The sequence below is a fragment of the Meleagris gallopavo genome, chromosome 1, assembly GCF_905368555.1.
Source record: "Meleagris gallopavo chromosome 1, MGAL_WU_HG_1.1, whole genome shotgun sequence".
In the NCBI taxonomy this organism is placed as follows: Eukaryota; Metazoa; Chordata; class Aves; order Galliformes; family Phasianidae; genus Meleagris; species Meleagris gallopavo.
In genome coordinates, this window is record NC_139404.1 from 51,204,210 (window position 1) to 51,231,393 (window position 27,184).

At 46.8% G+C, this 27,184-nt stretch overlaps 1 protein-coding gene across 22 annotated transcripts in view; it reads left to right on the forward strand.

Annotated features, from left to right (window-relative positions):
* The window catches only part of RBFOX2 (RNA binding fox-1 homolog 2), a 162,837-nt gene that overhangs the window by 51,178 nt on the left and 84,475 nt on the right, over positions 1-27,184 (forward strand). Inside the window, exon 1 of one of the 22 annotated variants that reach the window (XM_010711675.4) lies at positions 3,456-3,706. The exons of 19 other annotated variants lie outside the window; for them this stretch is intronic. In XM_010711675.4, coding sequence (XP_010709977.1) covers positions 3,692-3,706 — 15 coding nt within the window. In that variant the 5' untranslated portion in view covers positions 3,456-3,691. Of the gene's footprint in view, positions 1-3,455; positions 3,707-6,857; positions 6,909-26,680; positions 27,121-27,184 lie in introns of those variants that run through there. 2 more of the 22 variants (XM_085227221.1, XM_085227258.1) reach the window with 2 other exon arrangements.

A 27,184-nucleotide genomic window follows, 5' to 3' on the forward strand; every position in this document is an offset into this window, starting at 1 on the left:
TTCTTTGGCATTAGCTCCACGACGCCTCCTGTGTGTGTCATTCCCTTTGAAATTCCTGATGATCATATGGGTTTTTCCTCCATTATGAAGAGGTGCTTAGCTAGCCACTCATCCTGCTTACTATCTAATGTGATTTCAGTAGTGTGTAGCAGACACACTAGCTCATACCCTGTCTTGAGCTTTATCTGCTAGAATGTTAATCCACAAGCATTTGAAATCATATGCCTCTGAGACACCATCAGCTAGAAACAGATAATGTCGGTTTGAAACGGTGCCATACCTGCTCCTCACTTGCCCACTGTGAGATCTTTCCTAAATAAGTTAGAACATCTTAAAATTATTTTTTTTAATCACTTGGCTTGGTGGAAACGTTCGTAGCGGTGATATTCTGGGATTGAATGTGTGCACATAACTGAGCAGCCACAATTCTTCCTATGTATGTAGAGCTTTTGATACAGATACACAAGCGCAGAATGGCAGAATGTCCCAGGTTGGAAGGGACCCAAAGGAATGATTGAGTCCAACTCACAGGTAGTCTTTTTTTTTCCTGTTTTACCGCTGCTTCTTATTTTGTCAAATAAAAGTGGTTACTTGCTCCCTTTTCTTTCGGTTCCTGTTTTGTTACCTGCTGACACATTCCTTACCTCTCTAGCAAGTATTAATATCTTCTACAGGCTGTTTTTTCCCCTTTCACTTTGATTTACACTACAGCTTCCCCTTGGAGAAGATGTGCCCATGTTTCACTAGGCCAACGCTCTCTGAACATTTTTTCTTCTAGCTCAGTCTATATTAATTTTAAAATGTGTTTCTTTTTCTTTCTAATCCTTTCTGAGACAGGAAGGATCCCTAATAGATTGCATGCATTTCCACAAACAGCAGCCTTCTGAATTCTGTGGTGTCTACATCCTGGAAAATGCTGTCATTAGGACTGAGACAAAGAATTTGCTGAGGATCCTAGCTACCTGTTTCAAAGCCCTGTCTTAGTGATGTCTTGCTTTGTGGATTTTTTTTTTTTTTCCGGAATCAGACTCATTAACATCTTGTCATCTTGTTTATAAGCTGAAGCTAGCATGGCCTCACTGCCACCAGTACTGTCTGTAGCTGTGGAGAGCCTTGGGAGCCTTCATGTTCTTGGGCATTTCGCTGACCATCGGGGCAGGGCTCAGCTGAATCAGAGCAGTAGTGCTGCTGGAGACATTCCACAGCGTCATTTCCTTCCTGGTCAGGTACCCTCTCATTGCTTGAGAATACTGAGCATCAGGAAACCTGCTCTTGCAGTTCATCCTAAAGTGCTCGATGTCTGGGGTGTGTCATCATCCAAAGTCTGCTGCTTTAGTAGTCTTCTCCTTTTGCTTCCATGGTGAGATGGTGGCTTCACTTCACTGGCAGCAGATAGGTTCCAAGGCAACATTTGGATGACTTGAGGAGGGCTGATCAGCCTTGCTTCACTTTGGAGGTTTAGTGTAGCCTCTCCAGCTGTGGAGCAGCTGGGATGATTTGTAACCAGTCCCTGAAGATAGGCTCATAGAATCATTAAGGTTGGAAAAGACCTCTCAGATCACATAGTCCAACCACCAGCCCATCCCCACCATGCCCATGAGAACGTCCCTCAGTGTCACATCCACACTGTTCTGGAACACCTCCAGGGACAGTGACTGCACCACCTCCCTGGGCAGAATGTGCCACTGCAGCACCACTTTCTGGGAAGAAATTTTTCCTAATATGCAACTCGAAAGGATTAAATGAAACTAAGCACTCAGAGGATTTTCTTTCTTCTTTTTCTCCCTTGGAAAAGTGGCCTAAAGAATGAGAGAGCCTGGAAAAGAAGGAGGAGGAATTTTGTGTGTGTCTTGGTGTTAGGGAGCTTGTTGCCCACATTTCAGCTTAGTTTTAAGCGCTCATCTTTTTCAAGTGGTGTTCTGTGAAAGTGCATATGAAATAAGATGAATTTGGGTTTGCTGTCCTCGTCCGTGAGTCTTCTAACTTTCTTCTCTGCATTCAAGGAATCTTAGGAATCTTAGCTTTCGTTAAAATGATGGTAAGGTCATTTTTGAATTGGGATTCTGGATCAGAAGAAAATCTTGAAAAGCTCATCAGGTGTCTGAGATGCAGAAGCGCCTGCCTGAGTTTGCAGGCAAGATGAGCTGGGAGCTGCCACTGGTCTGACCTTGCAGCTGGAACATGAACCGAAGCGTCTAGTTGTGATATTTAGGAACATCGCTTTTCACCTCCGCACCTGATCGGCTGTGCTGAGAGGTGAGAGCAGAGGCAGAGGCCTGGCTGGCATTGTCCATGTTTGAGTCCAGGCCTTGGCTGGGAGCAGAACCCGCTTGTTCCCCACGTCACCAGGGCTGGAGCAGGGCATCCATGCTGCTGGTCTGCTCTGTTGCCTTCAGGTAGTCTGTAAGCAAAAGGAGCAGAGGGGATACATGAAAGAGCACCCTTTCTCTCTCTTTGCCGGAGATAAAAATATTTCTTCAACACTCATTTCCAAGGAGACCGCTGCCTCAATGAAAACACTTTTTTTTTTTCTTTTTTTTTTTTTCCTCTCCCCATTTGAGAAGAGGCCAATTTTAACTTAGCGTTTGGAGCCTGGAGAGGAAAGATGATTCTTCATTTTGAAGCAGGGGGTGGAAAGGGGTCGTAGAACCCGTTTCCCGAGTCTGGCAGAGCCCTGTGACAGGTGAAAGAGACGAGAAGTGACACTCGTCCCCTGTTGCTGGGCACGGGCTGGGCTGAAGGCTCACTGGGCCGGGCCTGTCAGGTCTTGCTGGCTTGGGGCAGGAGTGGGTGACCCAGAGAAGGGAGAAGGATGGGAGCGTGGTGCGGCGAGAGGCTGCTGCTTGGGCTGGGCTGTGCATGACACCCGATACGCTCCGGGAGCTGGAGCCAGCTGCCGCTTTCCCTCCGGCACTGCCGAGCCTGTGAAATCCGTGCATGCTGAGCCACCTGCAGAAGCACATTAACCCCTTTATGTGAGAGCTGCCTCTCTCCGAGCTCACTCCGGTAGCGTTCGCCTCGCTCGGGGTGACTGGTGGTGTGTTTTCTCAGCGTCAGGATTCCCCTCAGTGCCCGCCGGTGGCGGTGATTAAGCGCGGCTGCAGAATCGAGACCGAATTGTGGGTGTTGGCTGATGGGGCAGGTGAAGGCACGCAGTGCTGTGCATAGCACCGGGTGGGGGGACAGGTTCTGGGGAAGCAATGAGCAAAGGGGGGACCTGTCCCCAGCCTCAGAGGACGCCTTTCTGCCTCCTCCATGCACAGAGAGCCCTCTTTTATAAGGAGCATGCTCTGGTGCTGGGAGCTGGGCTGCATTTATTTCTAACCCCACCCATCCCTGCCTCTTGCAAGAATCTTGCGAGGCCGAGATCGTGTTTTCAGAAGTAGAATGACAGAGAGAAATTCCCTGGAGGCAAATGCAGAGTGTGTGCTGTGCACGCCAGTGCAGACACACGGGCTGGGAACTCCCAGGGAGAGATTAAGTGCGAGAGCGCTGCGCGGAGCAGCCAGAGCTGGAGGAGGGGGGAGGAGGAGGCGAGACGCTTTCTAAGCCTCAAACTGAGCCATTCGGATTTGTTTGATTTTTTTATTTAAAAGAAAAAAAAAAAATCTCAGTCTCGACAGCTTTTTCCTGAAGTGCCTCCTGCGTTCCCGGATCATCTCACTGCTGGGTTCGAGCGACCCAGGCTAACATGATGTACCTCTGGGTGAGTAGAGAGCTGTGTGTGCGGGCTTGCACACTTTGCACATATAAGGAATGGAAAGCTGAAGGGCTCCTCACTAACACGAGCGGCCCTCTCCGTTGAGCTTTGCTCTGCAGCCTCTACACACAGCGGGCTTTAGTTTCCCCTTTAAAAAAGAAAGACGTAGAGCATGTACTGCTAACTGGGTATCGAGCAGGCTTTTCCTGCAGTTCTGAGTTCCTACGGAGAGAACAGCTTTGGGCAGGTGCCTCACCTACAGAATTATCCGTATAATGCTGCTCACTGTCTCCCATCTGAAACCTGTGTATCCGTTTTCCCTGTGCACCCATATGCCTCTGCTTTATAGGCTTCTGGTGCTGCTGACAGACAGCCCAGGTAGCGGAGGAGCCCTGCTGAAGAGGATCTGTGGTTGTGGGGAAACAGCGTGATCCGGGGGCCTGGGGGCGGAGGGAGAAGCTGCTGGGACAAAAGTTGGACGCGAGGTTGTTTTTCCAGAAGTGGCACAATTGCTCAAGTTTCTGGTGGAATATGGAAAATAATGTCAGGAAAAACATGTGTAAAATGTTATATAGATCCAGCGAGCAAAGTAAAAGTGTACAGAAAAGCATATGTATTTTCAGCCTTTGAGCAGGGACTGGAATTTCCTCTGGAGCAGCCAGCTGTTGGGCTGCTCCGTTTGTCTCAGACGTATAGCTTTGTCTGCTCTGGGCACCCTTGATATCAGCAGTTTGCCCTTGGGCTCCTCACCTAGATACGGGAGGTTAAAAGTAATCAATGCCAAAGTGTTTTTTTGCTTTTTTTTTCTTTTAATCTGTCCGTAACTCTGAAACTGGGGGCTGTGATAGTTCCTGCCTGTAGAGCCTGACTCCCTTATCCCTGCCAGGAACAAACACAGATTTATTTCAACAACAAAACAAGCCTTGGAGCCCAGGCAAAAGGATTTTCCTTCCCTCCTGTGCACGCACACACACACTCTATCTTTGTTGCAGAGTAACTTGACTCTGCGCCGGGTATGCACAGTTGCTTGTTCCTGTACAGCCGGCCCTGCTGGCGGGCACGTCGCCTCTTTGCCTTTCCCCCCACAACCTCGCAGGCAGACCCTGGCTTGGCACGCTGGTTTTTATCGAGGGAGGCTGGGCAGGCCCTGTGGCTGGGCTAAGATTTGTGCTTCACTAGCGCGTGGGTTAAGCCAAGAAGTAATTCAGCCACGCTGCTGCTGATCTGAGATAAGTGGTAAACCAAGGGGATGTTCCTTACCGGGCTGAGAAGCAGAGGATGCAGGCCTGGTGTCCTTCCCCCTGCTGTTGGTGGCGGGTGTGTGATTGCTGTGCTGGGAAGCAGAAGTGTCAGCCAGCACAGGGACTGACCTCGAGGCAAAAGATGAAGTGCTGCAGCCCTGTTCCTAAGGCGGGGTTGAGTTCTGGGGCACTTTTCAATGAGTGGTAGCCCTCTGCGGGCTTCCCCCTGACTTAGAGCAGCGCTGGTGCCTTCCTTGCATTGCAGTTAAACTTCCAGGCAGTGGGTAAAAGAAGTGTTAAATACTAGAATAGCTGAACGGGTCGTAAGGGCATCATCTGGGAACAGTGCCATGTTAATTATAAAAAATGAGTAGATCTGTGCTATCTGGGTATGATCTTTCTCTTCCTAACACAGGTTATCCTGTTACTTTCGGGGAATCTTCCCCTTGCTCCTTTCAGGAACCTTTTCCTCCATGCCCTTTCTTCTTTCTGCTTTGAGCTGTTTGGGCTACGTAACCTTCCGTAGGAACAACGGAGAGCCCTGAGCTGCATATCTGGCATGGTGAGGGCTTTGCTGTGCTTCCACTGTGCTGCTTTCTTGCTTCCATGCTTGCAAGTTCCCCTTCGCATTCCCCACACTACACTACTGTGGTGCTGCTTTGAGCCTCTTGTCCTTGGGATGTCAGGACTTCAGAAGATGCACGGAGATTTGTACTGAGTCATTCTTTAATTCAATGTATGAAGCTACATTAATGCAAAGTTAAATTTGAGGTTTTAAATATGCAAGTCCTGAAATCCAGAATTAAGGTTCCCACAGCAACCGTAATGTTTCTTCCCCCCTTAGGGGTGCAAGTTACAGAATTATCTTCCTCAAAGAGCCTGTGCAATGCCGAATGCCGTCACATTTGACAAGTAACACAATTAGAGGAGAGCACACCTTTCTAAGTAGCTGTAGCGTGGCGTGGATGCTGGACCCATAAGTACAGCCTATCTGCAACATCACAGTCCTTTGATTATAGTGCTTATCCTTGAAAAGGAACCAGCTTTGCATCCGGTGCTCAGGCTGACATTCTTGCTCGCTGAACTGTATTCCCTGGAGTGAAACTTGTTGCAGAATGCTCTAAATGAGGGCCTTGGAGGCTTCAGGGGATTGTGGGCTGTGGGGAGCTGGAGAGTGGGAAACTTAAATATCTGTCGTGGTGACCTAATGCTTGGCATTGTGCGGGAAGTGAAGGCGGCAGACTAGCTGTGCCATTAAATATCAAGAGAGACTATTTATCTTAACACTTTTATTGTGTGGGATGCAGTTGTATGAAGCCTTTCTGAGGCAGAGACAGTTTGATAGTCTCTTTCTGATGTCGCAGACTGTTCAAGTGTGCGCATTCAATCATCTGTGTTGAAATTCAAGGTGGGCACTTATCTCTCTATGTAGGAGCTCTGGTTTTGCAGACAGCGTTTTGTTCATAGGGGGACACTTAAATCTACCCCTGTCTCTACTCTCCCTCACCACCTTTGCCTGAGCTCTCGAGCTGCTCAGAAAGGCTGCTGGTCATTGATTTTGTAGATGGGCCGCGGGATAATTGCTGATAGGAAGGGGAGAGGGTCCTGGCTTGGCAAGACTAAGCCAGCACCCTGCAGAGACAGCCAGGAGCAGGGTGGTTTGGATGTGGGAAAAGCTTTCAACTTTTCAGGATAAGAAAGCCCTATTTTATTTTATTTTTTTTTTCATTTATGAGCAGATGAATCTCCGTGTTCTGTGAGTCATAAGATACAATCTAGAGTCATTTCATTCCAAGTGTTTTCTAAAGAGCATGATGTGTTCTGAGAGTTGCATGTATGAATGTTGCCTTGTCAGAGGTCTGTTGTTACGAGAAAGGTTAAAAGGAAGGGGCAGCAGCCCTAGCAAGCAATTTATCAACCATCCTTCGCCCATGCAGCTGAAACTATCAAAGCCAGGAGAGAGCAAGGTAGGGGAGGTCCATGTTGCTAGGCTTCTGATAGGAAAGCGCTGGATTCATTGCTCTGATCTTCGATTATAGTGGGTATAGATAATTTCCTTGTTTCTTAAAGCCATGTGCAGAGGACATGCTGAGTGTTTGTGAGAGGGCTGGCTGCCTATTGCAGCTAGAAATGATTTCTTCTCTGGAGGCCTATGAAAGTGAATATTGTACCTAGACCTACTAATTATCTACCATAGAAGCAAGAGTAGGTCTAGTAAGCTTGCCAAGCTCATTTTGAATTATTTCTGTTGGTTTTCTTCTTGACCTGCCTTTTACTTGCCTTTTTGTCACTTAAAAGCCTCTCTTTGCATTCACTGGAATAAATTTTCCCCCTAGGCTCCAAGCTCATCAGCTTTACCACCAAGGGACTGGAAACCCAACTCTGCTGCCAAACGTGGGCCTTAGCAACGTGCTTTTCCTCACGCCACATCTTTTTTGTTGTTGTTGTTGTTATTTTTCCTGAGAGGATTGGTCATTACAGCGTGGCTTTCAAAGCACACTTTGGCTAGCAGCAGAGTAAGTGGCTATCCAGGAAGATGCCTTGCCTGCTCTGTTCTGGTGCCAGGCCTGGGGAGGGAAGTCTGGCTATGCCTTTCGGCCTTTGGCTGGAACTTGTTTGGTGGGTATGGCAAATAAAGGCAGCAGCCATAAACAGGCTGTCGAAGCTTGGAGAGCATGCAGCTGCCATGAAGGTACGCAAGCAACGTGGTCAGCACAGGAAGAGGTGAGGGGGTGGGGGCTGCTGGGAGGCTGCAGGGAGGTTTCCCTGAATGCCGGTGTACCGCACTCTTTAGAGGTCAGATCTGGATGGATTTCTGTGAAAGTGGCAAAAGGCACTCCTTGCTAATATAAACACCAGTTTTAGATTCATGCTTTGGAGCAGGAAAGCCCTGGGAAACCGTAAAATGGAGCTCATGCAGAGATCCCTGAGCTAGCAGCCAGTAAGCTGATTCCCCAGCCTGCAAGTCCTTGTGGTGCCATACTGTGGCATGCATATGCAGCAGCTTGAATCCTGAGGTAATATAGTTCTGTTTGTCCAGCACTGCAACTGAGATAATGAGTTCTGCTGCTCGATAAGGTTTATTAGCTTTGGTGCAGCACCTTGTACTGCTTCCATACCCGAGCTGCTCTGTGCGCAGCTTCTTTTGGGACGTCTTCACTACCTTCCCCGGGGAGGAGCGTGACAAAGCAACTTGCGTCTATTTGCATCTGGGATTTTAGACAGGCTTTGGAGATTTGGGAAATGGAGAAAGAAGATTGTCTGAAAGAGATTGTATAATGTGACCGCCTGTGTTATTAGGGGAGTAGAGCTGATAATTCAGGCAGTCTTTTCCAGTTCTGTGTTCCTGCAGGCCTGTAATCCCAGAAGATGCCAAGGTCACTACCAGAGACAGGAAAGCCCAATGCAGCGCAGAGAGAGAAGGCATTTCAGATTAAGCTACCAGCTTCAGAGAAGGGAGATTAGGAATCATGATCATCCATTCTGCACACTACACCTGATTAGTATAAAAAGAGGTAAAATCAGCAACTGTCATATTACCATCATATTCAGGAATTTACTTCCTTGATGAGTCCAAACAAAAGAGTCACAAGGATTTTGGCTGGCTGACTCGGTGTGAATTTCTCCTGCAGCTCTTCTGCCTGTCTGCTCTATTCCCACCTGTCCAAACAGCAGTGAGCACGGGGGACTCTGTAAAACTGCCTAAGTCTTGGGAGACTGATGGGGACTGAATTCTGTGTGAGTTAGTTTTCCACAAAGCAGCCTGTTTATCTTGGAAGGAAGAGAAGAAACCTTCAGAGAATAAGAGAATAAACCTCAGCCTTCCTGGTTTCCAGCTGAAGGTTTGAGGAAGAGCGTAGATAATAGCGACCTGAGGCTGAACATCTGTGTTTCTTGCACTTCCCATGGTGCTTGTTTGCAAATCTTACTTCCAGCAGTGCCAGAACTTCATGCTTATCCCAACCCCAAAGGTTACAGTGTTGATACAGGAAAGGTCTTTGAGTGGATCTGGATTTGGATGACATTTTTGCCAAAGCCCTAAGCAGTCACTGGGGACATATATGTGTGTTTGCTACACTACAAAATGACTTGTGTGATTAGCTGGAGGAGATCCCATGCTCCATCAGCGAGGGCTTCTGGGTACAGCAGAAGTTTGAGTCAGGCTGTGAAGTCAGGCAAATGTTTTCTTTAGGAAGTTAGTTTGGAGGAGGATGTGCAGTCTGCCCTCAGGTCTGTAGTGGTGTGGTTCTGGGTGCTGCTCTATACGTAGCACAAGGTGATGCATCCTGCAGCTGTTTGCTGGGGAGGCAGGCTGTGTGGTGGTGGACCAGTGCGGATAGTCCCACATTGGAAGTGAAAACAAGTCTGCTGAAAATTAAGAAATCAGTTGAGGATGTGCTTTGTGCTCTCTGGTGCTAAATTCTTCTGCTGAAAGTGTTAAGGATTCCTCAGAGCTGTGAAGAAACTTAAGCAAGTAATTAAGTTTCCCTCGTCTGTCCCTCAAATTTAGTTTTCATTGTTCTCAGAGTCCTCCATCTCATGACTAATATGCTGCCTGCACAATGCTGTTGATTTTTTACCAGATGGTTCTTGGGTCTATAGCTGAATCCAGGGCAAAAACAGTTAGTTTTTCTCCTACCCAAGCGAAACATACTGTCCCCCACACAATGCTCTAATTGAATTTTGGACATTAAGACAACGATAATGTGAAAATATTTTGACCAGATGACAATTGTTTTTCAGATATTCTTGGGGATTATTATTCATCATGAGTTAAGGAGCTGGCATTGGGTGATACTGGAACACTCCTCTGTACTTTTTTATAATTTATAAATCATCTAGTGTTGAAACAAAGTTTAAATGCAGAAAAAAGCTTGAGTTCAAATATGTAAATGTGGCTAGGAAACAGAAAGTGCATGCAGTGTGATCTGCCTGTTGCTGCTTTGTAACTTTTCATTTCTGTCACAAGGGCCTCTTTTCGTGTCCTCAACTGCTGCGGCGATGCCTGCTTGCATCCTTGTGGTTCCTTTGGGGTGCAGAGCCCTTCTGAGTAAAGGCAAAGCTTCTCCTGGAAAGGTGGCAGGGCTTCTTTGGCAGTGTAAGTGGGATGCGCAGCTCCATCAACGCTGTCTCAGTAACGCTCTCCAGCTTATTACTCTGAGATTTTGACTGATACTTAATTGTGGAAAAGCAGAGAATGGCAGTTACTGTTTTTGTCCAGCCAGCTGAGAAGGAGACGCACTTTCAGCATGGGTGAGGGCATGGTGGCATCTGTCAGGAAATGAGTGGTATCTGTGCCTTTAAGTTTTGGTGCTGGGGAAGCTTCTCTTCAGCTAGAACATAGTGTCCACTGAAAAGAGGACAGACTTTGCTGGGGTGCATACAATGTGTGTATAACCACTGTTTCTTAGCATCTTCAGGACTCAGAAGTGCTGTAGAAATATGAGATGCTTTAATGCTTTTTCCTTGCATGTGGAGCATGGCTCTCAAATGCAGCTGTTGAGAACAGGTGTGTGATAAGCACTCCTTCCCTCTTCAGCAAGCAGAGTGGTGATGGATACCATCTAATTTAAACATACATGCTCTTTCTCTCCTACAAGAATAAGAACTTCCAAAATAGTGTACATGTCTAGAAAGAAACAAGTGCCTTGTCCTGGCCCCCTCTTTTCCTCCCCCTGCTACCAACTCAAATTACCAGCAAGCTTTGGAAACTTCAGGGCAGTGGAATCAAGGTACAGCTGGCCTGCATGTGTTGCACCAGCTGTAATGCAAATGATATGTTCTGAAAGAGGCTTTTCTCACTTTTGCAATTCTTGGATATTGTTGTGCAATGGGGACACGTGATAATTTGTCTTAAATGTGTTTGCTGATACATCCCGCAGAGTATACTGCTTCTTTTGTTCCTCTTTAGCAAGAGACAATATCAAAATCCAATTGCCCGTCTGCGGCGTGCCTGGATACAGCTGAGACTGTCCTCCTAGATACAGCTGGGACTGTCCTCCTGGCTTTTCCAACCATCAGTCACAGGGTGATCCCATTGCACTTGATGCCTCTTGGTTTAGAGCTGGCTGCAGCGGTTGCTTAGTAAATCCTTGGCTCTTTTGGCCATTTGGACCACTCATTACACACTCAGGTTCTCATCCTTTATTTCTGGATTCAGTGGGGTCTTCTGCTCGGTGGTAGCAGGGCTGAAGTGGGGAAGAGCCTGGCTGAGCCCCACGCAGAGTATTGGGGGTTCCCATCAATCCTTCTCCGTATCCACAGCAGTCAGACTGTGGGCACTGGGGGCTCAGTTGTGTAAAAACAAAAGCTGATGTTGATTTAATCCCATTACATTGCGTTGATCTCTCAACCACTGGACTCTTAGTAGGATTCCAGCTTTAATCCTGTAAGGATCAATCTGGCCCGTTGCTTTTCTGTCCTGATCCTAAATCCCCCTTTAATCTTGTTAATTACACCAGGCCTTTTTCGGTCTCATTTTTTTCCCTAGCTGACCAGCAAAACCCCGTTACATCTTCATGTTGCCATCTCTGGTGCTTTTGCCCTTTGTGGCTCCTGCTGCATAGTGGGGTGCTCCTGACAGTATCATGACCTGATGCTTTGGGCTTCCACAGGGCGAGGTGTTGTGCCCAGTCCCTTCTGGTTCCCAGAGGGCTTCCTTTTTTTCCCCATCTGTTTTTGGTATTGTGCTGTCTGAAGGAGGAGGCAATCATGGAGCAGGAGAGCTGCTTTAACCTAGGAAAAAAAACTGAAAGAAGGTGGTTTCTCTGCCTGGCATAGCATTGAGGGCACTGTGGGACAAGGAACTTTTGGGGAGTATGGAGCAATCCTGTGGTAATGAGGCAAAGGCTCTGGGGGGGGGTCTTGGGACAAGGCTTGGGCGGTCCTGTGACCCCAGATCTATTCTGAGGGTCAAGGAGGATTTCAAGCTGCTTAAATCAGCCTTTTAATCTTAACATGTGCTCGGTCGCTTAAGGAATGAAATTATGTGCATCCAGACTCAGGGCTCTTTATCTTCCCGTTGCACTGTCTGCTGGCCTCCAAACCCAGCGCTGCCTTTTCTGTGTAATGCACAAGGCCAATTTCTCACTGTGACAATCTGCTCTTGGCACTCACAATAATAGAAACTAGCTGTGCGTAATGTATTCATTTCTGGTATTTCCTATACTGTAAAGGAGAAAACCGACCCAAAACTGCACCTCCATTTGTTGTAACTCGATCAAGAGCTGACAGATCATTGCTGGGACATGTCTGCGCTGGGATCGTGACCACCCTGCCAGATTTTCTTCCTTTATCTCGCGGGGCTGTTCCCTCTTCCCTGCCAGCCCTGCTCTGCCTCACGCAGCAGAACCTCCTGCTTTTCCAGCCTTTCGGCCAGATCCCGGCTTCCTCCCATCTTGCCAAAATGCGCTGATCTCCTCCTCGTTGCAGTGACAGGTCTGCGGCACAAGCAGCCACACTAATTCCCTTTCCACCAGAGAGAGGGAAAGGGATTTTGGATCTTTGAGCTCTCCGGATGTGTTTATGCTAATTGAAGTAGCCCCGGTGCTTAATTTTTGGAAAGCTCTTAGAGCCACAACAAGAGGTGGCAATCGTTTTGAAGCAGATGTGGGCATTTTCCCAGCAATTGTAGGGTTAAGGAAACTGCAGAGGGGTGACATGGTGACTGTGTTCCATATTTTTGTGTGTTGCCAGTAGCGAGAAGGGAGAAACTTTGATTTCTAATCCGCTTTGGAGGAGGCTCCGTATCAGGGTTGCACAGAAACATCCAGTCAAGCAGCTCCTTTATCATAAAGGGGATTTTAATTAAAACTGTTCTCGCATCATGAGCGGAATGAGCATCAGTGCCAGCCAGCCCTGTACTGGGCATTTATCTCCTTCAAACCACATTACCAGTAATTGCTGCATTAAATCAAAGTCGAGGGAGATTACAGGTCTGAATTGGGCAGGCGGCCGGTGCTGGTGCAAGGAGCTCCGTGCTGCTGAGGCGCTGATACGGGAACCCCCTCGCCCCCGGCCGTGGGTGAGGGTGGGAGGGCTGCAGGATCCCCAGCAGCCCTTCCTTCTCCCAGCGGGGTGGGAGGTTCCCCACGAGCTGGGAGGAGCAGAGCAAAGCCTCTGAAGCTGCCACTGTTTTGCTGTTAGCTTCCTTTTAAAACAAACAAGCAAAACAAAACAAAACAAAACAATAATAAAACAACCCCTTTGGCTTTGCTGTCCCACCCCGTTCTCTGTTCTGATCTACCACAGCCATTCCTTTTTGTTCACCCTCTAATGCTTATTCCAGCCCCGAAGCTCTAGAGTAAATTTCTCCTCTTGACATGTCCCTTTCTCTCCCCCTTGTCACAGCCCCACTGTGAAGCTGTAACCTGGTCCCCTTCTGCTTCGAGAGCTGCTCCCCATCTTTGTTTCTCCCCTCACCGAGGACTTGTATTTTTCTTGACCTGTGCTCCTTAGCCAGCCATGGCTCATTAGTCTGTTTAATTATTTTTCTAGGTTTTTAAGTATTTTGTTGTCTCAAGCTCTGGAGCAGGTGTTTCCCTTCTTCTTGTCCCTACACTGTGACCTTGTTGCACGGCCCCAAAATCTGTCTGATCATTGCAGCACTGTGCTCACCTCCGCTCTGCAGGCCTCTGGCGGGGCCAGGCTGAGAAATGGCCATGCCCACACGAGCTGTTGGCCATACGGACTGGCCGAGGTAATGAGATCTCAGTGGGCAATCACTGAACTAGCAAACTGTGACTGCTGAATTTGTAGGGGCTGTTATTAGAGCTATCCCGTAATTGTACAGGAGGTAAGTTAGGAACGGAATGTGCACAGAGCATGGTGTTTTTTTTTTTATGTAGCCATCATTCTCTTTGCATCTCGATGGCGGCCACGCGTTTCGCTGGTCTGCGACACTTGGATGGCACTGTCATTTTTAAGGCCTTTTGCCCAGAGATGCCTTTGGCACTCCGCCATTCTGAAACTTCATAAAATCATAATCATAGAATGGCTTACGTTGTAAGGGACCTTAAAGATCATCGAGATCCAGCCCCATACCGTGGGCGGGGTTGCCCTCCACTAGCTCAGGCTGCCCAGGGCCCCATCCAACCTGGCCTTGAGCACCACTGGAGATGGGGCACCACAGCTCTCTGGGCAGTCTGTGCTGGTGCCTCACCATGCTGAGTAATGAATTTCTTCCTAACATTTAACCTAAATCTGCCCTCTTTTAGTTTAAAGCCATTTCTCCTCTTCCTATCACTATCTGCCCTGGTGCTAAGGTCCAGGTGATGTCTATGAAAGAGGACGCTGTAGCTTGACTTGCAAAGCAGTTTAGTCACAGACACCCAAGCTGTATTAGGTTCATATACCTTCAATATTCATACACCTTTTTCAGAAGCTGTCTAATTCTGAGCCGCTGCAGGAGGTGTGCCTGCTGTGCTCCTTAAGCGCTTGAAGTTGCAGCTTTTGCTTCATTACAGTGTGAGTTTGAGATACAGCTTAAGTGCTGCCCTAGTTTGACTCTGGCCCACGCACAAATCCCTATCTTGAGATAAGTGGTTCTCTTAAATTCAAGCTAAGAGACCCATGAGGCTGAGGTTCGAGTGCTGCCGTTACCCAAGCTGATAGCAGTGGGCTGCTGTTAATTTTGGCAGTGGTGGACCCATTACTGTGAGTGCAAGCAGCTCCATCGCGGCGTAACCAGAGAGGTGCATGGAGAACATGAGCCGAGTCCTTGGTGAAGATCTCCTGATAGAGATAGAAAACAGAGAGGAGAGTTTTCATGCGAGCCAGGAAAGCATCTTTACAGCATCCTGCTTTTGGTTGAGTGGATGCAGACAGTGGCAGCAATAGGACGAGAGGTAATGGCCTCAAGTTGTGCCAGGGAGGGTTGGATATGAAGAAACATTTCTTCTCAGAAAGAGCGGTGCTGCTGTGGCACAGGCTGCCCAGGGAGGTGGTGCAGTCACCATCCCTGGAGGTGTGCCAGAACCGTGTGGATGTGACACTGAGGGACGTGGTCAGTGGGTATGGTGGGGATGGATTGGTGGTTGGACTGGGTGATCCTAGAGGTCTTTTCCAACTTTAACTATGCGGTGATTCTTTGAAATTGGGGTGGATGAATGCGTGTGGGTTGTAGAGGTCACGGAAAGCTGCTGAGGAGATGGTGTTGGTGCTACAACCAGAGGAGACCCTCAGAGATGGCTTTGCAGTGCCTCAAGGTGCTTTGGCCTGTTCTGAGCTGGCTAGGAGGCCCAGGGTTCTCAGGCTTCTTTCTGTCCATGAATTTTGGAAAAGTATTTTTAGCCATTGCATTACGTACTAATAGAAGACTACTGAGCCCGTGTCTTGAGACTTTGTGATGAAAATAATCCAGAATTTTGGGCTTTGATCATTGCCGCTTTCTCAGAAATAAATAGGTTTCCCAAGCAAACAAACACAAAATCTAGGTCTTCCCACCTCTTGCTATTTTTGTCTCAGTCTGAGGCGGAAGGTGATGTGAAGACTGCTTGATACCAAACTGCTGGCGTGGCCTCAGTTTACCTTTTCTTTCTCCATCACAGCTTTCTGCTTCTTGAGTAAAACCACCAGAGTGGGGCTGTAACACCCACAATGGTAACCAGCACTTCTGCCCTGAGAGAGGCGTCCCTGGGGTCTCTCCTGCATTAAGGCACGGTTTGCTGCTGTCGCCATTCATTTAGCAAGTCTGACTTTCTTCTTTCAGGGTAAACTGTATTGCTCTTGCCAAACCGTGGCTTTGTGTGCTATTTCTGGAGCCTTTCTGTGCACTCAGCAAATGCACCGAACTCTCTGCTGCAGTGCTTCTGGTATTTTGCTCAAATCTCTTTTGAGCTGGCTGCAAGTTTGAGGAGTTTGGGATTTCTTTCTTTTTTTTTTTTTTTTTTAAATGGGAATGAGGAAAAAGCAGGATTCACTGGAAGCTTTGCAGCCATGCAAGATTTTAAATGAGGCTGACAGAAATTAATGGACAGATGTAATTCTTCTCTCATGAAATTATCTTTGCAGATTATGCTGAAGGTATCACATTTTGTATGCTGCCATGCTGGAACCATTTCCAAAGCATTTTCTGAGATGTACTGGTGACATGCTGTTTCAGCATCTGAAGGACCCACCTGCAGTGTTCTCCAGTTCCTCAGTTCCTACCAGTATCTCACGCGGCCCATGCTCCCTGTTTATTTTTCTTGTACTTCCATTCAATTAAGAGTTGAGCTTAAATAATTTTTTTGACATGTTTTCTCTTTTGCTTGCATGGTTACAGCGTGTGGGCAGCTGCTCTTCTATTCTGATGGAACCAATTTAGGTAGGGAATGCCTTTGCTCCTGCATAAAAAGAACAAATGACTGCCTGGGGAATCCTTTCCCCCAAATTCTGTCTCTGTATGAGTGGTAGGGGAGCCGTGCTGATCTAAGGTAGGGGTGAATCTCAGTCAATACCAGCATGATTTAATGTGTGGACGCTCTTTATTTTGACACAAGTACCTTTTGCTATTTTAGTTTGTCACATGGGAGCAATTTGATAAGCGATGGGGGGAGGAAAACCCATACCCAACCCTTCCCTGCTAGGGCTCGAGCGCTTGGCAATGCGAGCAAGCCACTGCCTTGTACTGAAACGCTCTGTGATAAACGATCACGTGCTGCCTTTGCCCCAGGCTGAGGCAAGGTGAAACATGTTGGCTCCAACCCTCAGCAAAAGGGTTCTATCCGGTGAGCCACCGCCGAGCACCAGGAAGTGCAGCGACTGTTGCTCCTCTTTGCACCGCCAGCGAAATCTCCAGTGTAGTGCAGCCCTCGTTTGTGATTCATTCAATTAAAAATACTTGGTGAGAGTATCTCGGATATTACCATCTGGTGACTTTTAATAATATTTATTCCTAGGAAGATAGATCTTTAATTAAGGAATTAACCTTAATTTTTGTAGGCTTAATGTAGATCTGGAGAAATGCTCAGGCTTAAGTCTTTCTCTTCTGGATCTCCTTGTTAACTGTCTAGGCAAAAGTTGTCCCCTGAAGGATAGTCTAATTGAACTGCTGCTGCCTGCTAGGGGAAGATCCAAGTGGATTTTGGCAAATCTGTACTTCAGGTGGGCATAGCTGTTCTCTGAGGATCTGGAGCTCACTGGTAGATATAACAGGCTTGTACAGTGAAGCGAAGCTCTTGGCTGAATTCTTTGTCTTTGTTTCCCCTTCTCCCCTCCCACCCCAAGGAATAAAGAAAGGTAGCGTGGCTGTCATGTCTAAACTACCAAGAGAAAACTTCTTCTCTTCTTTGATGTTGAAATCCTGCATCTGGAAGCCTTTTTGTTTCTCGTGTAACAGGCAGAAAGCATTTTGACGGACATCTAGCATTACCAAGATCAGTGCATACACAAGTGATCCCTAAAGAAAGCTGTGCTATGATCACATTCTTTGCCAAATGGCTTAGCCCAGAAGTACACTTATTTTCTTCCTGAAGCAATGCCAAGCACTTGGAGTTCTCCTTAAAAAGAGGCCCAACATGTGGATATTTCTTTCTTTTTTTTCTGGAAGATGTATATATTTTTTTTTCTCCTTCATACTGTGCCTCTGGTAATAACCGAAGTGATGAAGCCTGTTGGGTTTTAGAAGTTCCTTTAGGGCTTGTCGCGTGTCATACTCAGATGTGCTGGTGTTTTCTCAAGACAGCATAATTAAAACCTGCTTTGCAATGTGTGTAAAGCAGCGGGCTGGGGTAGACACGAAAGTTGAAGTTGTGTCTTACGCATGTTGCTGGTATATCCAGACTGCTGTCAGCTTTATTTTGCAACTTAATCACTAATATATTTTTGTGAGTTATTGTCCTGTTAAAGCTATCTTCCTGGGAGCTGGCTCGTTAGCTAGCATGATGCCTAAAACGTAAGTTTTGGGAGCGCAGTCTTCTGACAGTGGATCTTTCATAGTTCAGATGAGTGTTCATCACCACCTTACATTTCTCCTTTGTATTAATTTAAGACTCAGACTTTGGGCAGTCTCAATTTTGCCTGAATAGACTCTGGAGCTTTGTTTGACAGTTGAGGTTGTGTGTATTACCTCTGTATTAATATGAGGTTTCACCAACATTGAGATGCTCCTGCCTACACTGATCTAACTTCAGGATGAAGAGACTTCACTCTCTTGCAACTTCACTGTTTCTTTCTTGACAACTTTAACTGTGGGGATTGGGTATTCAGGGATCCTGGATTCTGCTTTAGGAAGATCCAAGCTTTTTCATGCTTTATTTTGTAGGCTTCTGGGGCCTGCCAATGCTCCTGTTCTACTGGATGGCTGCAAGAAAGCTCTAAAAACCGAAAAAGCCAGTTTTCCAGTAATCAGAGGTCTTGCACTGTGCTGCTCTAGCATGCTCACATGGTGTCCTGGCTCTGCCTCCATTTTCCATGCCCTTCCCTAAAGCAGAGTGTGTTTAGGCTTTGAAAATAAGTGATACTTAGGAAATAATTATTTTCAGTTCTGACCTGTCCTCTTTTGCTGTGTGTTTGCAACTGTGTTTTAAAACTGCGCTAGTTTTCCAGTCTAGACAAACCATTAATATTTAATATCTAAGTGTAGGTGTTGCAGGGAAGAGCAGAGGACAGTAACGGGATGCAGGTATCTTATGACCGAGTTCAGAGTGTGCATCTTGCCTAGCTGCTCAGCTTCTTTAGATCAGTTTCAGGACTACAAAGCTTCCTTTGGGAGTGGTAGAGGCAAACAAACTCCATCACTAATAAAGGAATATCTCTCACTGTCCCTCAAGCCTTAGCTTGAGTCTGTCCAGGAATTTCAGATTGGATGTTAGGTAAAATTTCTTCTAATAAAGAGCCTTGCTGCAGTGCCACAGCTGCCCAGGGAGGTGTAGCAGCACCATCCCTGGAGGTGTTCCAGATCCGTGTGGATGTGGCACTGAGGAACGTGGTCACTGGGCATGGTAGGGATGGGCTGATGGTTGGACTAGATGGTCTTAGTAGTCTTTTCCAAACTTAATGATTGTATGAGTCTTTGCCTTTTAGGACACCCAAGTCTCCTGAGCTCCCTGACCTGCATGCAGATGCTGCAGCTTAAAGGAAGATGCCGTACTGGCTATAGGAGTAGAATTTATGCTCCCCTCACCTCACTCCCATCTTATGTTAGAAACAAAGGTGTCTGAGTGGTCCAGATGATGATTTACAGAGGTAGGCAAGGGTATAATTTCATGCATCTTGGAAGCTTTGCTTCCACTAACTCAAAAATCTGTCTGTGTCACCGTTGGAGCAGCGTTCCCAAGGGCTCAGCCTCGCACAGTTGTGCTGGGAAGTCTGTGGCTCCATGTTGGGCCTGGGCTGAGATCATCGCTGTTCCTTGGGGCTGACAGCAAGTCTTCCAGTTGCTATTTACTGTGGCCAAAAGGCCTGTGGAGCAGCGCCTTGGGAAAGTTGGTTGCTTGTATTGACTGTGCAGATGTGTGCAGATGGTTTCATGTTAGGCATTGCTACCTCTGCAGTCAGTGCTGGGGATATTCTTCTGGATTCTGGTTTCTTCCTTTATCCGCTTCTCCCATCCTTTTTGCTTTTTTAAAATATCTGTAGTTTGTGGTCATAGGGAAAGGGGTTTTTTTTTGTTTGTTTTAATTTGTCTTATAAACTAGGTATAGATATTAAAGTTGGTATTGTGAAGGAAGCTGAAAGTTGAGCGTAACGCTTTGATAGGGCACATTGCTTTGCGAATGGAGAATGTGCAGCAGAAGATGATTGAAAAGGGAAATCTCCAGCGCTCTGAGGGGAAAGGAAATGAACAGGAACTATTTGAGAGCTTCCATTTTATTAAATAAGGTCTTTGGTATTTTTCTCTTTTAACCTTCTTAAAGTCTTGAATTGTGTCCATGAAAGCAGGAGGAGGTAATGACTGAGGTCCCATTGTGTGCCCGAGAGATTTCCTTGGCAGGAGCAGCGCTGTGATGGGGCTATCTTCTCCGCTACATGTAACTCGATATTGGCCGCTCTCTCTAGCTTTGGGCTTCTTAGCTCTTTTGCCAGAGGGATTTTAATTTCCATGGATTCAAAGTGTATTTTTTTGGTAATTTCATTTGTACTAATGTGGTTTAGGAACATTAATCCTAATGAATGTAAAGAATCAGTAACGCTAACTAATCAGACCGGGTTCGGGAGAGCAGTGGTTCCTATGATTTTACCAGAGCATTGAAATGCTTCTCTGTGATGTCCTTATTACACTAATCCAACACGCTCCTGTTTGCTTCTGCTGCTGCTCCTCATCCCCCAGACCTGCTGGTTCCATTTCTGCTTAATGCATCTCATCCCTGATCTGGAGCATTAGCATGCTTAACATGTTTCACTGGCAAAAACCCACGGTGGCTTGGTGCTGAGTTGTTTACTCTCCTGAATAGCTGATCCGTCACCAGTTCTTTGTTCTAGTCCTTAGTTATATCAAATTTGGAAGAAAACAATCAAGCAAGCTTTTTGGAAAAAAAGTTGCACTTATTCACACCAAACAACCAACCAAACCAGAAGACCATAAAATGCAGCCCTGTCTGGGAGTGATGGCTTTGCAGTGCAGTTCTCACCTGGCACGAGCAAAGGCCACCTTTGTGCCCAGGCTGGGACTTGCTTTGGTGCAAAATGAAGAATCTCTTGCAATTTTAAAGATGTAGTCCTGGTACCGTTTGCTGTTTGTCTAACATTGGTACGAGCTGGCTGAGCTGCTTGATCTATTTAGCTGCTGTGGAAATCAGTACATACCCAGCCAGAAAATGCATCCTTGCTTGCTGGCATGTTTCCTACATTTACATCAGTCTTTAAAAAGCAGAGACATATTGTATGCTGCTCATCAGATCCCTGATGACCCAGTTTAGCAGATGTAGTGATTGGCTAATTGTTAAAGATGCCATTTTTGGTGGGTGAGAGGAAGAGCATCAGCCAGGCTTCTAGCGATGGAGAGTTAGAATCAGCGGAGGTAAGAGCTCTTTAGAGGGAGTAACTAGATAAGGCTTAGATTAATTTGTCTGGAGAACAGAGAATTATACTAAAGATTTTATAAATTCAGTTTATAAAATGAAACTTGGTATAATTTCCTTAGTAAAGATCAGTGTGGTGTAACAACTGTACAGCATGGAGATGGCTCAGACTCCATGCTGTATGGCTGTAATCCCACACTACTATGATTTTTAGCAATTTTTGAAAAATATGTCCATGGAAAATGTCTACCACAGATGCACTTCAAGTGCGGGGAGACCATAGCTATCTGTGTCCGTGTGACTGTACTTGGAATTGTGGCTTAGCGTGCTGCCTCTGTACAGCCTGAGGAGAGCAGGCAAAGCAAAGCCCAGGGTTGTGGTCTTGTGTTTTCCAAAAACTCTCCTCAGTCTGCAGACATCAAAGAGAGCTGTGCATGTGAAAAAAAAATCCGAGGTTTTGAGAACGTTGGGAAAAACTTGTGTAATCTCCGTGCCTTGCTCAGCATACAGAAAGAGGAAAATTAGGTAAACGCTGCTACAGTGGCATGTAAAGCAGTGTCTCTAGGCAAAGTGATGGGTTGGTAGGAGATGGAAAATCATAAAATTCAATGTTACAGAAAGGATAATAAAATTCAGCACTAACTAGGTGGGTGATGCTGTTAGTAGAGGGAGCTGTGAGCTGTGTGATCGGTAAATATGCAAACACACCGGGGTTGGTTTTTTTTTTCCAGGGTCCTGGCATTAGAAATAGCAAGTAGAGGAGCCAGAGCTACTGATGCAGAACATGAAACTGGATATTATAGGGATAATATCAATCTGCAAGAATAGTAATCGTGACTTTAACATGTATTCAAGATTATGTGTGGTTCAGATAGGGTAGATGTAAAAGGTGATAGGCTGTGCAGTATGCAGTAGACTGTAAAGAAGAAAAAAGAGTAATACTGATAACACAGGATCTATTCCTGGTCAAAATTGCTGTGGGGAAGAATGGTAAAAGAGGTCCCAGGGGGAGCCCTGTGAGTCTGCTGAAATCTCTCCTAGGATTGGATTCGGATACAGACTCGAATCTGTGAAATGATATTATTCCCAGAACCATTATAGAGATAAATATTAGTACGAGAAACTTTAATTTCTCAGATATAGCTTGGAGAACAAATGCTGCTAATAATAATAGGGTTGGAAGATTTCTTCACCGTAGCATCGTCTGTTGTTGAGACAGCGGATGTATCATAGCCACTGCGACTGCTGCAGGAAAACAAACTGTTCAGAAGCTCCATGTCCCCAGCTTGGGACTGGGTGATGGTGGTACAAACTTCAATACATGAAGTTACATCTTTAATGAGGTCAGTGAGCTGGATTGAAAAGTGAGACACTCAAATGTAGAGCTGTGTGGTGGTGGGGATTTTATTTATTTTTCTTTTTGTCAGTAGTGCTTTGGACGCCTATTCCTGATGATACAAGTAAAGGAAGGAAAAGCTTGTATGTAAAAACTTTAACTTAAGTGGAGCCATAATCATCTTAGAAAGGATGATGGGTGTGAAAAGAGAGTTTACAAAAGACAGAATAAAGAATCGGCAGAGCCTGCTCTGTCTTCAGTGTCAAAAAATGTGGGGATAAAGGGGTAAACTGCCAAAAATTCGGCTGAATTAAACCTTGCAAATGTTTCTAAGAAAATGGGTGACAGATTCTGAAAATACAACAAAAGAGAAAGAAGGCTGTGGAGCCACTCAGGACAAGATAGTTAAGGAAGATAAAGCTGTAGGATAAGATAGATAAATCAATAGATACACCTAAGATATTTATATATATACACATACCTGTAAGGGAGATATGAACAAAAGTAAAAGTTTTTGTGTTGTTGAAAGAGTTGATCTTGGGCACAGAGGATGGGTAGCGGGCATGGAATTACTGTAGGAGCAGCCATTTTAGAGATATGGCCCTAGTGTGTGTGGGCTGGGCTGGGGAGCGCGTCTGCTTGGATAGCAGTGCTACCTGATTTTGAAAGTGGGAGAACAAAGCTGCAGATCTAATGCAAGTTTTACTAATGCTGTCAAATCAGGAGTGGTATCATTTGCTTGGAGAAAAGGAAGCGTCACAGCCCTCTTCATGGGGGATGATCTGAGTAAGTACAGACCTGTTGGTCCAGCCTCTTGTATGCAAAATCTGAGATGAAAATAGTAATTAAAGACTAGGACACTAATGAAGAATGGGCTAAAATACAACACAGATTGATCAGAACATGGTTGTGCCAGGTCAACCTAGCTCTTTAAAGTAACCATTTGTTTTCTTAATAGGTTGATACCTCCTGCTGTAGCACAGATCTGCAGCATGATGGTGGTGCCACAGAGGGAGGCGCTAAGGAGGCAAAAGAAGGTGCAGTTTAGTGCTGGAACTGTGAAACGAATTAGCTGCTAACCATCTTATTCTGGCTAATGTCTTTTTTTATTCAAAAAAGAAGAGAAAAGATGAATGCAGGCTAGCTCAGGTGGAAGAAAAGGCTTCTAGAGATTGGGGAATAGAAAGCCTGTCGTGAGAAAAGACTGGAACAGCTGCTTGTTTAGAGGGGATACATCAGGGAGGTTAATTGTAAGGGAAGGAGAAAATACATTTAAGCCAGAGGACGGCACTGGCATAGGAACAAAGGACACGCAGAAATTGTTCAGGAATAACTTTAAGCCTGAGATGAGCACAGTCCCCAGCTGCTGGTGGGTGATGTTCTAGAGCAGGCTCTTGCCCAGGGGAGCAAGCATAGCTGCAGAACCTAAGATATAGCCTGCTGAACCTTAGGAAGAGATTAGATTATGTTATAACCTATATATGTACAGTAACAGTTGATCTGATTCTTTGTGTCAGAAGGGCTCTTCCAGCTTGAATATTGCTGTGATTTTAGAATTTTTTGTCTGCGTAAGCATTTGCAGGAACAAGGCTATGGTTTTACCACAGTTACCTAACTTGTGTTACTGGAAATACGTGTACATAGCAAGTTATATGGTAATGGAGTTGGGCATTTATCTCTGAATAAAATTATGGAGTGCAGCCTTCTTATATTTGACTAATACTGTTGTTGCGAGTCAACGTGCAGTGGTAGACCAGCTTTATGGACAGTAGTTCATTGCTGGGCAGTAAAGTGTGGGTAGTCCTGCTGTGTCTGTACTGGCAGGTACAGGTTTAAAGCTGGTTTGTGTAATTCAGTTTTCTCTGGGACGAGGGGGATGTGATGCCTTGTTGCTGCATTGTCACCCGGGTCTCCTAATGTTGGTTAAGGCAAAGTTCTTAAATCTGCATTAAGAACTCAAAAGCATTGCAGTTATGTGTGTATCTGCCGTAGCTGAAGCAACCAGGAGGCTGGGTGACACTCCCTGCTCCCCCCTCCCCTTGTTTTGTTGTGCCTGTTTGACAGTTATTTATAGATAGCAAGATATCTGCACTAGGATTTGGAAATGGTTTATTCCCTGGAGGCCCGGTTGAAAATAACAAAAATTGGATTGTGAAATAAATGTAAGGTTTTTAACTTAGTTAGGGATTTGCTTTTAAAACCTGGGGCAGTAATATGGAGTAGCAAAAACAAGATGTGGAAAAAGACTTTGGGTTTTTGTAAATTAATGCCTTTTCATAAACAGATGTTATTGGAGATACTAAATTGCCTGGATGCATAATAATGAGCTGTGCAAAAGAATGAGGGGCAGACACCTATTGAACATGTGGTTACAGGAAGGGGGAAGAAAGAAGAGCATTGGCTGCTGAGAGGAAACCAGATCCAGTCTGTGCCCTGCGGTGGGGCTTGCGGGGATGGCAATGAAGGGAAGCCAAGCAATCCAAGTAATTAAAGGGGGACTTTAATAAAGATAGGGGACAGACTCTTCAGCATAGTCTCTTGGGATAGAACAAGGGGAGAGAGTTTGAAGAAGAGGAGATTCTGTCTGGATATAAGAAAAAAGATTCTTACAGTAAGGGCAGTGAGGCACTGGAACAGGTTGCCCAGAGAAGTGGTGGATGCCCCATCCCTGGAGACACCCAAAGTCAAGCTGGAGGGGCTCTGAGCATCCTGATGTAGCTATGGATGGCCCTGTTCATTGCAGGGGAGGTGAACTAGATGGTCTTTAAGGGTAACTTCCAGCTCAGGCAATTTTGTGATAATCTGCTGGAGGTGAGCTCCAGATAGTTGGTCTGAGACAGGGGTCACGTCAACTGGGCAAAGGCAGAAGATGGGCATCTGTTTGGGCATCGTCCTTCTGCAGCAAGGAGGTTTAGAAGCATAGCTGCTTTCCCACTTACGGAGTTAATTTCTCTGTTGTCTGTGCAAATCTTTAGATGGAAACAACAACTATAGAAGTGTTTTGTTGGTGGTGTTTAAGAAGTAGCAAATGGCACGCTTTATACTCCCAAATTTGGCCTGGAGTGGCCCTAGGAAAGCTGATGAGAGTAGGTGGCAACTGGAATTGCTGCTCATGTGGCTCCTAGCTGTCCTTTTGTGAAGGGCCTCAGCAGAAAGGTTGTTGGGGGCAGAGGGCACGCCAGGAACTGCCCTGCTGGTGGACAGGTCAGAGGCTGCAATTTGGGCACCCGTCCCCACATTGTGAAGTGCCATGCATGCAAACTGCACTAGGTAATATAACTTCTCGGGAGAAAAAAAAAAAAAAAGAAAAAAACAGAAATTAACTCTTTCTGAAGGGAAGGAATTTATTTGCAAGCCAAGGGCAGAGCTCAGACTTTCAGTTCTTTTTTTTGTATTGGTGTCTGAAGTAAAGTGAAGTAACCACAAGAATGCAGTAGGGGCAGAGAGAATGAGAGAAGGAAACCCAGCTCTCTTGTCTCTAAAGCTGATAATCTCTGAATGCTGTCTTGCAGAAATGGCTTTGAGAGCCATGGAAAGAGCAGGTAGGTAGTACCCAGCTGCACTATGTAGGAGCTAAAGATCAGAAGTGGTTAAAGAAAAACAATCAAACGAAAAAAAAGCCCAGGCTACAAACCACCACACAGTGTGCACTGGAAAGAGTAGAGGGGATTTACAGAGCTTTCCTTCGTTTTGATCACTGTAGCATTCTCAGTTTAGAAGCCTCAGAGGGAGGGTGCTTCACCTGCTCAGAGGACAGCTGGAATTATGTGTAGGTTTGGGCTGCTGACCATTTGCTAGACTCAGCGCAGCCATGGGCAGCAACTCACGCTCTTTGCCGTGGGCGCTCATCCCCCGCCCGTGTGGTGTCTTCTAAGAATCACTGGTGGGCTCTCGGGTTTCCGTAACGTCCGGCACAAGGGGCTGGGCCGGGTGAACCTGCTGGCCTTTTTTGTCAGAGCAGTCCAACATCTGTCCCCGTCAGTTATCCCTCCCAAGGAACGCGCCCATGTCTTTGGAAAAGGTGCTGGGGAGGGGGACGCTTCCAAAAACGGGCACAACAACTGGCTTTGCCCCATGGCCCCAGGGCAGCGCTGAAACCCTCGGGGGGAGCGGGACAGCTGACAGCGGGTGGCCCGTGGGCCCTGGGGTCCCCTCGCCTGGCTCCCCCCTGGCAGCTGCCCGGCCCCGGTGCGGAGCGAGGGCGAGGCGTCAGCCGATACCCAGCCCGAAAGAGATCCCTTGGCGCGAGGCACCGAGGCGGCCGCTCTCCTCTGCCCCCCTCCGCAGCACCAAAGGGTTCTGCGACGCTAATCCCAGCACCTGTCCCTGCCTGGGGTGGCAAGGAGAGTTTGGGGTTGGGGGAGGAGCGGTCCCATATGTTTTTCGCTGTCCTGGATTGGGAGCGTTCCCTCTGACGCACCTAGAGCCCAGAACATATGCTCTCTTCAGATCCGAAATGCTGTCTGCTTCCTTCCATCCCCGGTGGCTGCAGCGAGGATCCTGCCTTCCCTGCTCCCCGGCAGCCGCGCCACTTGCTGCCCGGGCACTGCAGGACGCCGCGCGGTCGAGGCTTCCAGGGCCATTCTCCGTACGGGATTTCTAATTTTAGGAGCCTCCGCTGCGTATGGTTGAGCGCTGCCTCGCTGGATCCCAGAAGAGAGGGGCTGAGCCGAGCCGAGCCAGGCAGCGCCTTTTTATTTTCAGCTGAGCCAGTGTCAACCTGAGTGGCCCCAGAGGCCTGAGCCAAGCACTGCGCAGGGCTGCCAGAGTCCTTCCCACCAGGCTGAGAGACGGAGGCTCGCGTCTGAAGCCTCCAGTCCCGCGTCCTCTTGGCCTTCACCTGGAGGATCTTTGGCTATGTATGGTGTGTATTGTATGGATTATCAATACCCAGTCGTCCAGGTAAGCGGAAGGAGAGCGGCATCTGTACGGCAGCGCGGTGCTTGCTCCTGGGGCACGCCGCAGC